This window comes from Crassostrea angulata, chromosome 5 (assembly GCF_025612915.1).
Source record: "Crassostrea angulata isolate pt1a10 chromosome 5, ASM2561291v2, whole genome shotgun sequence".
NCBI lineage: Eukaryota > Metazoa > Mollusca > Bivalvia > Ostreida > Ostreidae > Magallana > Magallana angulata.
In genome coordinates this window covers 54,454,210-54,470,277 of record NC_069115.1, presented here as the reverse complement: position 1 = coordinate 54,470,277, position 16,068 = coordinate 54,454,210, and the positions used below count along the sequence as shown (strand labels likewise).

The window sequence follows — 16,068 nt, the reverse complement described above, 5'->3', positions numbered from 1 at the left end:
TTCTTGGTGCAGTGGTTCTTGAGAAGAAGATTTTTTAAACATTTTCCTATGTATTTCTATGTTAAACTTTGAACCCCGCCTGGGGCCCCAGTTTTGGTCCGAGGGTCACGATTTTTACAATTTAGAATCTTCACTATATATACAAGCTTTTGTGTAAATATTGGCATTTCTGGTGCAGTGGTTCTTGAGAAGAAGATTTTTTAAACATTTTCCTATGTATTTCTATGTTAAACTTTGAACCCCGCCTGGGGCCCCAGTTTTGGTCCGAGGGTCACGATTTTTACAATTTAGAATCTTCATTATACATACAAGCTTTTGTGTAAATATTGGCATTTCTGGTGCAGTGGTTCTTGAGAAGAAGATTTTTTAAACATTTTCCTATGTATTTCTATGTTAAACTTTGAACCCCCCTGGGGCCCCAGTTTTGGTCCGAGGGTCACGATTTTTACAATTTAGAATCTTCACTATATATACAAGCTTTTGTGTAAATATTGGCATTCTTGGTGCAGTGGTTCTTGAGAAGAAGATTTTTTAAACATTTTCCTATGTATTTCTATGTTAAACTTTGAACCCCGCCTGGGGCCCCAGTTTTGGTCCGAGGGTCACGATTTTTACAATTTAGAATCTTCACTATATATACAAGCTTTTGTGTAAATATTGGCATTTCTGGTGCAGTGGTTCTTGAGAAGAAGATTTTTTAAACATTTTCCTATGTATTTCTATGTTAAACTTTGAACCCCGCCTGGGGCCCCAGTTTTGGTCCGAGGGTCACGATTTTTACAATTTTGAATCTTCACTATATATACAAGCTTTTGTGTAAATATTGGCATTCCTGGTGCAGTGGTTCTTGAGAAGAAGATTTTTTAAACATTTTCCTATGTATTTCTATGTTAAACTTTGAACCCCGCCTGGGGCCCCAGTTTTGGTCCGAGGGTCACGATTTTTACAATTTAGAATCTTCACTATGTATACAAGCTTTTGTGTAAATATTGGCATTTCTGGTGCAGTGGTTCTTGAGAAGAAGATTTTTAAAACATTTTCCTATGTATTTCTATATATGTTAAACTTTGAACCCCGCCTGGGGCCCCAGTTTTGGTCCGAGGGTCACGATTTTTACAATTTAGAATCTTCACTATATATACAAGCTTTTGTGTAAATATTGGCATTTCTGGTGCAGTGGTTCTTGAGAAGAAGATTTTTTAAACATTTTCCTATGTATTTCTATGTTAAACTTTGAACCCCGCCTGGGGCCCCAGTTTTGGTCCGAGGGTCACGATTTTTACAATTTAGAATCTTCACTATATATACAAGCTTTTGTGTAAATATTGGCATTTCTGCTGCTGTGGTTCTTGAGAAGAAGATTTTTAAAGACATGCACCCTATACTCACTGTTTCGCAATTATCTCCCTTTTGAAAAGGGCTGTGCCCTTTATTTTAACAATTTATAATCCCCTTTCCATAAGGATGCTTTGTACCAAATTTGGTTAAATTTGGCCCAGTGGTTTTTGAGAAGAAGTTGAAAATGTGAAAAGTTTACAGACGGACGGACAGACAGACGGACGGACGGACGGACGGACGGACGACGGACAACGGGTGATCAGAAAAGCTCACTTGAACCTTCGGTTCAGGTGAGCTAAAAACTGTATATTTTGATTAGAGTAAACGGTTAACCGGTCGTAACGAATTGCGATTAACCGAATGTGAATCATTTTGCTGTATATTAAAATAGATCGACGGACAAAGCTGGAACTACACAATAAAGTAAAAAAGACACACAAGTAGCTATGTCGTTTTTATAACAAAAAATAATCACAACAACGAAGTAAATACAGATAAAGAAAATAAACATAAACTGTACAGTATAGACAATTACATTTGTTTTATATATATTCTAATTATAGAGGGACTTGTTGAGTGCTTTGATCCTCCCACTCTTCTTGACGGACAATTTTTTAGTAATCTGTAAAAAACGGAAAGTCATTCAGAACTGTTCTTTTGTCAATTTCTATGCGATTAGCTTTTGTTTTCAAGTTTTTTTTACACAAAATCAATATAAAATATGCTGAAATATTATTATCATAGACTTATCGGTGCTGGATTTTATTTCGTTTTCATATTTTTTAGCACGAGAGAAACAACCAGTGCTTAGTCTTATTAAATTAAAGGTAAATGATAGTGAATAAAAACCTCTGTTAAACCCTCTTCTCCAACTTCACTGTTTGCGACAAACGACATCTGAAAGAAAAAGCTACAGCTCTTCAAAAAAATACTTGATTCACTTATTTACATATGGGAGAACATTTTTTTATGAAAAAAAAAAATACTAGCCCAGGACAGAGAAATGTTTTGACCAGTAATGGGTTCATGAACTTTGACCTACCTTATCCTGTGAACTGTGGGTTATCATGGTGCTCTGTTTCTGAGATTTCTTTGTTATTGTGTCTCTCACCTAAATAAATCGATCAAAGTTTGAAATGGCGTGAAGAGACACAAAAGATGCAAATATAAATCTTTACAATATTATATACTTTTAGTATCAGTAAAATAAAATAATGATATACTTGCCTTTTTATTCAGTAAACAGTTTGATACAAATATGAAAAATCCCTGAAAAAAAATGGACAAAAATAAAATCATCTGTTGAACAGCAAAAAAATCTACAAAGAAAAATAAACTGCGCAAGTGCATCGAATAGTGTTACGTTACTATATACATGTACTGTTCAACGCAATGCAAGAGTCGGCAAGCAAGTTGTAAAACTTCATTTAACTGTAAAGTAGAATCATGTATTTTAAAAAGTGTTACTGAATATAATAATGTATATTATTTAATTTAAGCTCACCTGTAGAGAGTTAAGAATAGCAAAAATATATTGAAACGCAATCACGTGTTCGTTGACGGATAAAAAGCCAAACAACCACGTGATTCCTAAAACCGGAAGTAGGGTCGATATACTGCGAATACCCATTCTGTAAGAAAAATGATGACATATGTTTGAATGTTTTATTATTATATAGATGAAAACGCTAACAGAATTCGTTGACATTTGATGAAATTTGACGATCATGGTTACTGTCAGACAATTCAATTACAAAAATATAAGTTAAGTTAAAATATTCGATGATGCTTAGTTAACAGAATATATGATTCTTGGATAATTACTCTTTAAAAGGTCTTCTCGAATCTTCATAATTAGTAAATTCTTTGTTATTAATTTTTACGGTAGTGTATTAGGTCAATCAAATTAAGGGCTCTCTTAAAAGGGGATCTAGACACATTGTGTTCTGCATAGCAATATGGTATACCGTATACCGTTAATGGAGGTATTGCGGCAATCATTTTAAGAACTCTTTAGAAAAGAGAGACTCATTGTGTTCTATTATGCTGCATGCCATACAGTGCTGTTATTAATGGACTACCGGTACATTTCTACATACACTGCTTTCCTCCTAACGGTCCCTGTGGATGCGAGCTGGGTCGAGTAGATAGTGATTACCAGGGTGATGAGGATGACCAAATTAACCTTCAATAGAAAATGTTCACAATCAGTCTGATCCGGGAGAAGCATTTTGTATGGAACTGACAAGCAATGTCTACAGCAAAATAGACATCAAAACAGAGCTTCAATCAGTCATATGAGATGTCAGTCAAGTACACAAGATTAAACCCATTGTAAGGTTTGGGGGGAAACAGACAGAGAAAATTTATGATTAAAAAACTTGACAATGACTCAATTGACAGGCTTGTATTTGCGTCGCAGCATATGGTACAAATAAACATTTTCGTTCTGAGTCACAAGAAAGCAATCAAGGTCATCTGAAGGATACGGTATTTGACAACAGTACAATACTTACCAAAACGATGAGAGCCACTGGTCCCAGAAACCCAAAGAGTGCCCCACTGTCTAATGATAGCCAGCACCTAGTATGGGAAATTTTTTTAAGCTACTGTTTTTACTGTTTATTTGCCAAAGAATGACCTTTATTGATTTTCAAACGACAGAACTAAGTTATTGTAAAATAATAAAAACGAATTTAATCTATGAAAACTGCCAAAAGGTGCATTACTTGCTTTCCAAGACTTTTTTATTTATCCAAATGTTATCTTAAACTTAAAAATGAGAATATACTGTATCTTTTAAGTATTATCTAACTTTTGTGCATATCCAGCGATTCTTGTAAAAGATCATTACTGTCTGAAAAACACTATACATGTATCATAGCTGTTGTTATGTTGGACCTTTGGCTTACAACCGTGTTAATGACGAAATGCTATACACACCGCTTTGTATATACATGTAAACGAATTGATCAAAGAGGAAAAGTTGTAAGCCATGTGCTTGAGACAAAATGTCTAAATTTCCAAAATTTCCATTAGAAAAAATGTGAGTAATTTTGCTGCATCTTTCAAAAAGACGGACATACCAGGATTTTAGGCGCTGATTTCTTATTGAAAGTTCAAGTTCGATTCAGTAATTCTCGATTTCTTTCCCAAACAACCTCTGATCTGGTCTTGTACAGAAATAATATGGGGATCCGCGAGTACATTTGCTTAGTTCGACGATGTTTGTTGTGCAGTTACACTATTGCATAATATGTTATAGGGAATGGTACATTCACGTTTTTATTAATGATACATCTTCATTGTCTAATTGTTGTGTTGCTGCTATGTTATACTTTTCAGACTCTCTACTCACTGAAGTATTTACAGACTACAGAGTATTCAAGCAGACATACTTACATGTTATGCAAGCGATATTTATCAGGGTAGGTAACTCCCAACGTAATGCCCGTGATGACACCGGGGGCACCTGCAAAATATGAATACCAGTAAATAAAATTAAAGAAAAAACATAACACTTTCGCTCATGCGGAACACACCACGTGTTGTATGTACGAGAATAATGCGTAAAATGGCGAAAACGATTGCAATTCAAGCGTGTTGAAGTAGGGTAAAATTCAATGAATTTTTATGACATGTGTTTGGATGGCTTTTCTTGTCGAGATTGATTCCGGCAGATCAACACATCAAAGTTTGGATGAATCACGAGTAATCCCCGCGTGTTGTCTTATTTTTGACACTCCATACACATTCTATGTCACCGCAGACGTATAACGTTCTTTGTGGGTTAGAGTGCTGGAATCATCCTCGCAGCCAAATATCAAATACATTCATAGTATGTGGTTAATGCCGGATTTTCTTTTTCATCAAAGCACTGAATTCACATATGTTGCCTATAGCAGGCATTTTATACTATCGGGACCCTCCATGAAAAAGTAACTACCGCTTTTTATTAGTAATTAGAGCGTCCATCTCGAACATTAACGCTTTGTAGATCAGCTTCTGACACGATATTGAAATTTATTTCTTGTCTTTTTATATGAAATCAAGATGCTTTTGAAATACCATACCTTTGAAGGTGGCTTAAACCAAAGGATAAAAATGTAACCTTTGACCATTAATAAAGACCTTGACACATTTGTTGACATTGACTGTTGACACTGACCTTGACAATTTGCCTCAGCTTGATCAAATAAATAGTACTGTACCATGTGTAAAAGTTGCACAAGTACAACGAAAATGTATAAGAACATGTTAGATATATCAAAGTGCATTTAACCAGAATGTCAAAAAAATAAGACGACATTCTAATATAGGTATCACCAGATTTGACAAAAGTAAGCAAACATATAGAAAGATAGACTGAGAGGCAGATATAAAACAGAGTATCCGTAATTGAAAAGTAAACGTTACCGTAAGCAATGGTGAGAAACAAAGTCTTTCTGGACTTTGAGGTGAACTTGTTGGCCATGATGAAGGAAATTTTGACCAGCGTCACGTGGACAAAGTAGTAAATTCCGATGTCCAACATCAGACAGAAGACGACCAGGAACAGGTACTGTAGGAGTACGGCAATCACCAGACAGGCCGTCTGTAAACAATACATACAGGATTACAGTATAGATGTTTACAGTAAACAGACAGAAGACAAACCAGGAACAGGTACTGTAGGAGCACGGCAATCACCAGACAGGCCGTCTGTAAACAACAAATACAGGATTACAGTATAGATGTTTACAGTAAACAGGCATCGGACCGAATGCGACCAGGGACAGGTACTGTAGGACCACGGCAATAACTAGACAGGCCGTCTGTAAACAATACATACAGGATTACAGTATAGATGTTTACAGTAAACAGACAGAAGACAAACCAGGAACAGGTACTGTAGGAGCACGGCAATAACTAGACAGGCCGTCTGTAAACAACAAATACAGGATTACAGTATAGATGTTTACAGTAAACAGGCATCGGACCGAATGCGACCAGGGACAGGTACTGTAGGACCACGGCAATAACTAGACAGGCCGTCTGTAAACAATACATACAGGATTACAGTATAGATGTTTACAGTAAACAGACAGAAGACAAACCAGGAACAGGTACTGTAGGAGCACGGCAATAACTAGACAGGCCGTCTGTAAACAACAAATACAGGATTACAGTATAGATGTTTACAGTAAACAGACAGAAGACAAACCAGGAACAGGTACTGTAGGAGCACGGCAATAACTAGACAGGCCGTCTGTAAACAACAAATACAGGATTACAGTATAGATGTTTACAGTAAACAGACAGAAGACAAACCAGGAACAGGTACTGTAGGAGCACGGCAATAACCAGACAGGCCGTCTGTAAACAACAAATACAGGATTACAGTATAACAGTTTACAGTAAACAGGCATCAGACAGAAAACGACCAGGGATAGGTCATGTAGTTGTAAAGTAATCACTAAACAGGCTAAAATGTAAACAACAGAAGACGACCAGGAACAGGTACTGTAGGAGCACGGCAATCACCAGACAGGCCGTCTGTAAACAACAAATACAGGATTACAGTATAACAGTTTACAGTAAACAGGCATCAGACAGAAGACGACCAGGAACAGGTACTGTGGAGCAAAGCAATTACAAGACAGGCTGTCTGTAAACAATAAATACAGGATTACAGTATAACTGTTATAACTGTTTACAATAAACAGGCATCAGACAGAAGACGACCAGGAACACAACAGTATAGCGATTTACAGAAAACAGACATCAGACAGAAAACGATCAGAGATAGGTCATGTAGGTGTAAAGAAATCACCAAACCCTGTAAACAACAAATACAACAGTATAGAGATTTACAGAAAACAGGCATCAGACAGAAAAAGATCAGGGATAGGTCATGTAGGAGGCAATCACAGGCCGTCTGTAAACAACGAATGCAGTAAACTGGTTTATGCAGTACATGTATATAAAGTTTACACGGTTGCAAAATGAAAGTTATAATTTTTGGTTTACAGTTTTGAGGATTTTTAGGGTTAGAGTAATAAGGGTTACAGTATAAAGGATTATGAATTCCGAAATCTGTCAATGCAGGTTACATTTATTTAATGGTGTGCAACGTAGATAAACTCAATAGGATTCTTATTGAAAAATAAAGAAACTTTGGTGGTATCACGATAAACAAGATTGCACCAAAAAGTGAAACATAAAGTTGTCGATTCTATCTCATACACGGAATTGAACGGAGGTTAAAAGAAGCTACAACTATACTCCCTTCGTTAGCCCGTTCCTCCTGACAGATTGATGCACGTGTCAATAATAGCATGCATTCAATCTCATAAAGCACCTAAATGTAATGTGTAGTGCATAACTTTTATCCTTTGAGGCAGGGAAAAATTATTTAATGACTGTATTGCATTAGAGGGCTATAAGATAGAATAACGATGTTAAACATATCAAATATAAATTCAAAATGCACTGAGTGTAACTTTCTATAAAAATGTTAGAAACAAATGCTGGTTTTTTTTTTGTTTAATAAAACGACACTCATGTCTGTGTGAAACTGTCAATTAATGCATTATTTCATATGATACATGTTACATTTTTTATTTATTACCTCATTTTCCGTCCTTTCAACTCCGGCAATAAACAATATATAGGCCAGGCCGATATTCACACAAAGATTTATGATAAGTAGGTTCATATCAGATTTGATGAATCTGTAAAGTTAGAAAAAATACAAAATGTGATGTAATTTATGGCTCTTTAAAAGAAACGAAATACAGTTTCGTCTGAGAAAGCTGTGCGTTCAAATTTATCACAGATGGTGTGCAAGGCATGTGGTAATTAACCCAACAAGCAAAATGTCCAAACAACAGCGTCTAAATCGTCTGAGTGTTTTTTTAAATGGTGTAATTGACAGCAGTAGTACAAACCTCCACAGCACCAAGAATATGACAATGGTGATGATGCAAAAGAAGACAGAGATACAACAGCCGATGATGGAGATCCACTTGAGAGCTTCGATACTTCCGGTTTCCTAAACATCGCAAAGAAACATGTTGGATTAGATTCCGCTGGTGTTATCTTTTAATTGTTTCCGTCTTGATGGAAGTTTGGAAACATAAATCAAGTCATTTGTAAATATAAGTTGTAACCCAGACGAAAACAGAACTTTATAGTTAATGCAATGGCAATTTGAGAGATCGCAAATTGAAGTTTCCTAAAGAATTCAGACTTAAATCCATTGCATTCAGAGACCTATTCTGTTTCCAGTATTGGTCATTATATAAATGGGAGTGTAAGTGGATGTTTAATTAAGTTTCCATTTAATTAGATTTGTTTAGATGCTCGAATTCCGTTGTTGCAAAGATTGCATTTGTTTGTACTTCTAAGAGTAAGAACATATATAATGATTTCTCTGTGTATACACATTCTAGTATTCAAGAACTCTGTTGAACTATGCGCTGATACCCCCTTTCTTATTTCGGGTTTGGCTTTTGGAAGATAAGATACATTTTTACATGGATATTTGATGTCTCGAATTTCAGATAAATACATTAACAACCAATAAATTTATGACTAAGTCCGCTTAAAACATTTGGCGACTGCTATAATAAACTGTACCTTTTGGTAAGGTCTGACCAAGATGGCAAAATTGGTCAGGTGACTACATCGGCATTCGGTGAGATTCTCGTGATTTCTCGTCACAGTGCAACCATCAGTGGACCAATGGCTGCCATTTCTTTGTCAAGAAATGCAATGAATGTAATTAAAAGTTAATCGGATACATTTTTGATTTTTTCCTTACTGCAAAGGAATTTCCAGTGGATTTTGTATTTAACGCTTTTGCTAACCTATTTTATTGTGTAATATTAAATATTTAATGTTACATCAAAGAATATAAAGTAATAAGGTTTCCACGAATTTAGAAGAACTTTTAATGACAAACATGATGTTAAAAGAGAGTACGTACATTTGACTGGCATTCCAATACCCACACACAATTTCAAATTGTGTTTCATCCTGCAATAAACGTGACAAGTATCAAACCCACATAGATACGTACAATTGCTTACAACTGTGAAGCTAATTGGAACAATTAATATAAAAAGGTGCTCTCACAGTAATTCAATCTATAAGGGTTTAGCAAAGCTACAGTCAATAAAACTAATTTCAAAATTAAGCCGTATTCGTAACACATTTGACACATAAAAAATCTGAGAGATTTAAAATGAGTGTAACCTACATGTTTCGGATGTGTAAAGCTTATTTGTAATGGTGGGCTCAGCTCCACGCGATGCTTTTCTCCATTAAGTGACAATGCCAAAACATCGGAAACAGCCTCTTCTGAATCTGTGGTACTACTGCTGTATAAAAATGTCCCAGTTAGTCACTAACTTTGGATTTCAAATACTCCCTAAACGATTCTTACCGGTGACATTTAAATTATATAAGAGCTCTCGCTCAGTGTGTCGAAATGTTTGGGCTCAAATGTTGGGAATGACATGTTTAGATGACACCACAAGAACAATATTTCGTGTCGTAGTAAGCGCTAGTACGAAAATAACCCTCGCCTTTCGCTGGCCCTAATGCCCCAGTCACACATTCACGGATCAACTCCACGGTTCTACTACGGAATATTTTCCACGGTTGACACCGGAAAATCAAATAATCGGTAATGCCCCAGTCACCCATTCACAGATCAACTCCTAGGTTCTACTACGGAATATTTTCCACGGTTGACATCGGAAAATCTAATGATACGGAGTTAGTACGGATGCACTACGGAATGGATACAAATTGATACGTATACGAATTACTACGGATTTATACGGAGTTAAAACGGACTTCTACGTTCTAAAACGGTTTAGTAAGTTTTTCTAAGGAAGTACTACGGTGGTTTCATCCATAGTGGAATTTTGAACATGTTCAAAAATTGTCGCAGCTATACAAATATTGCTGCGTTTGGATATGATAACAGACGGAAAAGCCACGGGTCAATACATATCGCCACGAATGATTCCGGATCGCTTCCGTAGTTAATCCGGCATTTAAAGCATAATGGTGGTCTCACAATGTGAATGGACGGGACGCAAAATAGCAAACCTTCAATTTACGCATTCGATTCGTTCTTGATGAAACCGGAGGCTTGTTTAGTTTAGCAGAGCGGGTCCTAGCAAGAGCTCGACATATTTTGTGTAATAGTGGGATTTGGTAGGGGGTAGGGCGGTCTCAGCTAAACACATGGTGGGTCACTTTAAAAAATTGCTGAATTGGCCATATCTTAATGTTTTTAATATAAACAGTATATAACTGCAACAGTAGTAACAGTAAGATTTAGCGTAAGAATATATACAATTCTAATAGATATTTATAATACAAATAGTGGGGTACCAAAAAGAGTATGATTTGACTTACGTTGAATGGCTGCATCCAGAAAGTATTTCCGATATTGATTTATATTTGGTAGCGACATAACTAAATTCTGCAAAAGTTGTGGAAAAAATTACTAAATTTAATATTTTTTTGATGTTATATGCAGGAATATTTCGTTTTGTGGAAAACTATTGTGATATTTTTTTTTATTTATATACAGGAATATCTTTCTTCAATTTGATAAATACCACGGTCAATGGATTGAAGCTGAGGCGGAAGCTCCAAGTGTGTGTCGTCTGAATCAGGATTTCCGGGAAAGTGAACTCGGGTATCCTTGGGAATCCGTGCAACTGTCATAACTAAATGGTTGTAAAAAATGAAATAGCGTTTTATCATACATGTACAAGATTTACGAGCATTTTAGATATGCACTGGCGATTTTTTCAAGAACAGGTACACCATTACATAAAATGATGCGTCATTTTTTAATATATCTCTTAAACTTTCTACAAGAACAATTGGAAAACTTTTGTGGTATACACTCAGTTATTACAAGGTGAAGCATACAATTGACCTTGACATTAGAATTTTCACATTTGCAGTTGCATGACCGAATGCAATAAAGCAGTTAACGTTTTTTTCTTCTTATTTTTCATCTCAGTGAGTCATTAATTGAATTAGAAACATCACAGTTGAACTTTCTGTTGCCCAATTCATCTTCTCTTACGTAAATGATGTGTATCTAACAATGTTATAAATCCCTTTGACACTGTCTGGTCCTGATCTCTAGGAGCTACTCACCTAAGTTTTCTCTAGAGAGCGTTATGTTTGAATTTAGCGTGACGGTCTTCGAGATCACGTTTCCAAACGTTGAAACCGCCTCTAGAATGCTGTCTACGCTGGACTCAATCTAAAAAACGATATTTAATGGATCTTTTATTGCCCTCAATCGCCCATAAATTTTCTTTTTCTCCATCTTGACGTCAATATTTTTACCGTTTGTACTATCTATATTTTCAGACTCTTATTTTTATTTTGGTATTTTTCTTTCAGACTCTTAGTACGCAGTTAAAATAGCTATTTGGGTTAAATGTGTGATGTAAGTTAGAGTAATTTCCTTTTTTCAAAGAATCTTTTCTTTTATTGGCTAATTATTCGTGTTAAAAATGTTATCATTTGCTAGTACACATATCATCTTTAAGCATCATGGGTCGCTTTATATTTGATGTTGATAAATAATTTATAGAGTTTAAAGAAAAAGCTAGCATCATCAAAGCTAAGACATACTGTAAGTATATTAAACGATTATGATGTTCCAGTTTTCGTGAACAAAACCAGGAATGGAAGTAAACGTACATTAGCAAAAAATAAAACAAAATGTACTCAGGATGAAAAATAAGATTGAATACTTCAAAGAAGTTGCCGTTAAACTTGGCCATAATGTTGTTCTTGATATCAAAAATAACCTTTTGCAAGCCTTTACTAATCTCTGGGAATAAAGAAAAATCTGAATGAAGAAGAAAAAACAAATTAAAAACGCGTTCAAGAATTCTCAGGAAGGTTTTGGAAACGAAGCCCGGATGACGCGTTAATGTAATAGTGAGCGACAGAGAGTTTTTAGGATTCCTAGCTGAACTTAATCCTACACAGTGCACCCAAATCTGCATTATTTACCGACGTTTAATAACTTACATCATTTTTTTCGCCTCGTTACCCTGCACCGATATTTTGACTTTGGCTTCAAAATGTCTGAGAGATAGAACAAAGATAAAAGGAAAGAAAGAAACACACCCTTCTAATCCTATTTTCCCAGGGATCATGATTTCTTTTTCTTTCTTTTTTTTGTCTATTTTTCAAAATCGTAGAAAATGTTGCTTTGCAGTTTTCAAGCTATATGTAGCAATGATTAGCAAAATAGGTCCCTTTAAATTCAAAAGTTAGGTCAGAAAATTTATTTCTTGTCTGATAAAATCTTTGGATAATTTGATATTCATTTAATAATCATTACAGGTAATACTAAAATCATATTTTACATTTGATATTAGATTAAAAAATATAAAAAGGCATTAACTAAATTTAACATATGATTTTAAACACCTTGTATTCATTTTGGATTTAGCTACTTAATCGAAATATATAATAAAATCGAAATAATTAAAACTTAACCATAAAATAAATGTTTATACGTATGCTATTGAATTTAATTTTGATCCAGGCTTAAATTATGTGTAAGTTTCCTTTAACTTTCTATCAATTTGATTTTATATACGTCCCTGAATTTATACATGATTGAATAATAATTTAGAAACGAAAGTCTACAACCCCACCCCAAACGAAAATTACGACCCAGACAGCTTTATTTCGAATGTCAGTGATTTGACATAAATCCACCTTATTTCCCGCATGTAGCACCGACCTTAGAGGATTTGTTCTGCCAGGCCGTGGTCCGATTGGTGGATAGCAGATGGTCAACGACGGTCACAAAGGTCTGTCAACAAAACAACCAATCAGAAATAGTCTGTGACAACCAATCAGAAAGAATCTCTAACAACAATTTCGAAACATTATGTAACAACCAATCAAAATCATTTTATAATAACCATATAAATACAGTCGGAAGCAGCCAATCAAAATGAAAAAGTCTCTAACAACCATTTCAAAACAGTATGTAAAAACCAATTAGAAAGAGTCTTTAACAACCAATCAGAAAAAGTCTGTTACAACCAATTAAAAAAAATCTTTGACAACTACATGTATGTATTAACCAATTCAAAACGGTTTGCAGCAACCAATCAGAAAAAGGCTATATCCACTTATGTTAGTTGAATATTGTTAACATTGGTTATTTTGCAGTGAAACGGCATGGTATTAGATTTAATATATTATTTCTATCAATTGCCTTCTTGCCATGGACAAGAAAAAACAAGACAATGTATTCAAATTAGTTGGTATGCACGATATTTCTAAGCAGAAAAGACCGTAACATATACTTGTCCGAAATATTTTCCCATGCCATTAACGCCGATAGAAAGAGTTACCGTATACCGACAAGCACAACTGATAACTAACACATACAAACAATAATCAAAATTTGATGAATTATTTCAAAGATACACAGCAACAACTTTTGGACAAGGAACATACCGCTGACTCAATGCTGACGTTTGAAGCGTCTGCTAATGACGTCATTTTGTGTAGGATATCCACGGTCTTGTCCAAGCTTTCACCATTTGAAATTCCCTCTTGCACAAAATCTGCGAGTTTAGGTAACGCCGTCTTAATCGCGTGATCAACATCGGCACTATTTATATCGCCTTTGGTAAGAAAATCAATCTGTAATAATGATTGAAAATTGGAATTATTTACAGAATAATGAAGAATTGTTGTTGATTAAGAAGTAATTGGCGCTATAAGCAGAACTGGGTTGAAAGGATCGGTTACCTGAGCGCTGACGTCATCGAGTCTATCCCTCTCACAATTGAGAGCAAGAGGCGCCTTGCACTCATTTTCTGGTATATCTGTTAAGAAGAATGATCAAATTTGATATGGGTATGGGGATTGGATGCTTTCGAAAAAGAGGCAATGTTAAATTGCAATTTACACCTGTGATACCTATAAATGTTTTTATATACTAGTATTTACCTGTAACATCAACGGTCGCCAGGTTCCTCTGACATCGATCTAATCCACACGTGTATGTTCCGGTGTGGATAGAGAGGGCCTGGTCCACATTATATAACCATTGACCAGTGGAATTTTGGGAATCTGCAAAATATCATTTATCAGATTATTTAATTGATTACAGACTGCGACATTTTTACATTTTGTCTCAAAATAAATTGATGACTGTATCATATTTTTACCGTACAACTTCTGATATAAAGTTATAATTCATAGATTCATTTGATTTAAAATGAGAAAATAAATAAAAACTATCTATGAGTCTCTGTGTATGACATTAATGCACAAAAAACAAAACGAATCATAAGCCAGATGGATATATAAATAAATGATATACCTAATGTTTGGTTACGAAATACAATCTCGTTTTTACACCAGACGATATGACCATTAAGCTTTGAGATATCAGGAAATAGCGTAAAACATGTTAATTGGAAAGGCTGTCCCCAATGCACTATCACTTCCTGCGGAGCAGTAAAAAATATTGGTTGTGGTGCGACCGTGGAAGGACGTACAGTTGTCCCTGAAATCAAAACAGGAACATCGACAACATCTTGGGTTACGAATTCTTTAAGACATTTCAAAGTCTAGGTCATAAATTATATCAAAATTAAAAAGTGCTTGAATTCCACTTTTACCGCTGGTTGGAACACATATGACCCCGACATCCTCCGCATGCTTACAATCGTGGTTTCCCCATCCAATGTGAGAACAGTTAACAATTGACGTTTCATTGCCAACACAAGTCACATCATCAAGCCAGATGCTTCCCACACCGTTTCCATACTCTGCATTGGCCTTCACTTTTGCATTCTCTCTGTAAAAATTATTTCCTGCATGTGAAAATTAAAGCTTCAGCTACAAGTAACATAGAGAAACTAGACATTCAGAGAGAGAGAGAGAGAGAGAGAGAGAGAGAGAGAGAGAGAGAGAGAGAGAGAGAGAGAGAGAGAGAGAGAGAGAGAGAGAGAGAGAGAGAGAAAGAGAGAAAGAAAGAGAGAGAGATTTTGAACATTTTTTCAATGTGTCGCAAATGAAATGATTTCAAAATAAATCACAGAGAAAAGAAGTACCTCATTGCGCCTAACATGTGACAGATGACGCCAGCCTCCCTAAATGTCCACATGTCGTCACAGATAGTGCCCCAGATCCCGGAGTGGAAGATCTCTACCCGCCCTTCATACGGATTCTTTCCACCGACAAGTCTGATGGAGCCATCTTGTACACTGTCTGGCATAAACACTGACCATTAATTTGGGAATTGTAACGACCGGAAGAACATCTCGCACTCGTTTGATCTGATCTTTTTTTATCCCAAATATTTCGTTGTTTTAGTCAAGAATTTATTATAAACTTCACATCTTGTTAATTTGATAAAAGAAGTATAACCTTGATCTAATTATTGCACGCGATTAAAGCTTGTTTCTAATGCATTGATTCAGTAAACCATTTTGGTTAATCTGTTGAGCTACATTCATGATTACCATTAATAAGACGTAACCAATTAAAACTTACTTCTTTGGGAAATGATAATTGGCAATACCATGCATACCCATGCCAGTTGAATATTCATTTTTGCTGATTATTTAATAGGGGAAGTCCTGAAAGTAAAACAGTGGTTACAAACAACGTCAAAATTACTCCCCCCACTTTTAGATATATGTAGTAATACAATGT

At 35.5% G+C, this 16,068-nt stretch overlaps 1 protein-coding gene across 1 annotated transcript in view; it reads right to left on the bottom strand.

Annotated features, from left to right (window-relative positions):
* Positions 1-3,400: 3,400 nt before the first annotated feature.
* The window catches only part of LOC128182732 (uncharacterized), a 39,578-nt gene continuing 26,910 nt past the window's right edge, over positions 3,401-16,068 (bottom strand). Inside the window, exons 35-53 of the mRNA XM_052851466.1 lie at positions 15,465-15,621; positions 15,030-15,208; positions 14,729-14,914; positions 14,353-14,475; positions 14,152-14,228; positions 13,855-14,043; positions 13,127-13,198; positions 11,512-11,620; positions 10,959-11,069; positions 10,753-10,819; positions 9,581-9,701; positions 9,308-9,357; positions 8,959-9,076; positions 8,268-8,371; positions 7,949-8,051; positions 5,755-5,932; positions 4,741-4,810; positions 3,855-3,921; positions 3,401-3,523 (exon numbers count right to left, since the gene is read on the bottom strand). Coding sequence (XP_052707426.1) covers positions 3,416-3,523; positions 3,855-3,921; positions 4,741-4,810; positions 5,755-5,932; positions 7,949-8,051; positions 8,268-8,371; positions 8,959-9,076; positions 9,308-9,357; positions 9,581-9,701; positions 10,753-10,819; positions 10,959-11,069; positions 11,512-11,620; positions 13,127-13,198; positions 13,855-14,043; positions 14,152-14,228; positions 14,353-14,475; positions 14,729-14,914; positions 15,030-15,208; positions 15,465-15,621 — 2,189 coding nt within the window. The 3' untranslated portion in view covers positions 3,401-3,415. The remainder of the gene's footprint in view (positions 3,524-3,854; positions 3,922-4,740; positions 4,811-5,754; positions 5,933-7,948; positions 8,052-8,267; positions 8,372-8,958; positions 9,077-9,307; positions 9,358-9,580; positions 9,702-10,752; positions 10,820-10,958; positions 11,070-11,511; positions 11,621-13,126; positions 13,199-13,854; positions 14,044-14,151; positions 14,229-14,352; positions 14,476-14,728; positions 14,915-15,029; positions 15,209-15,464; positions 15,622-16,068) is intronic.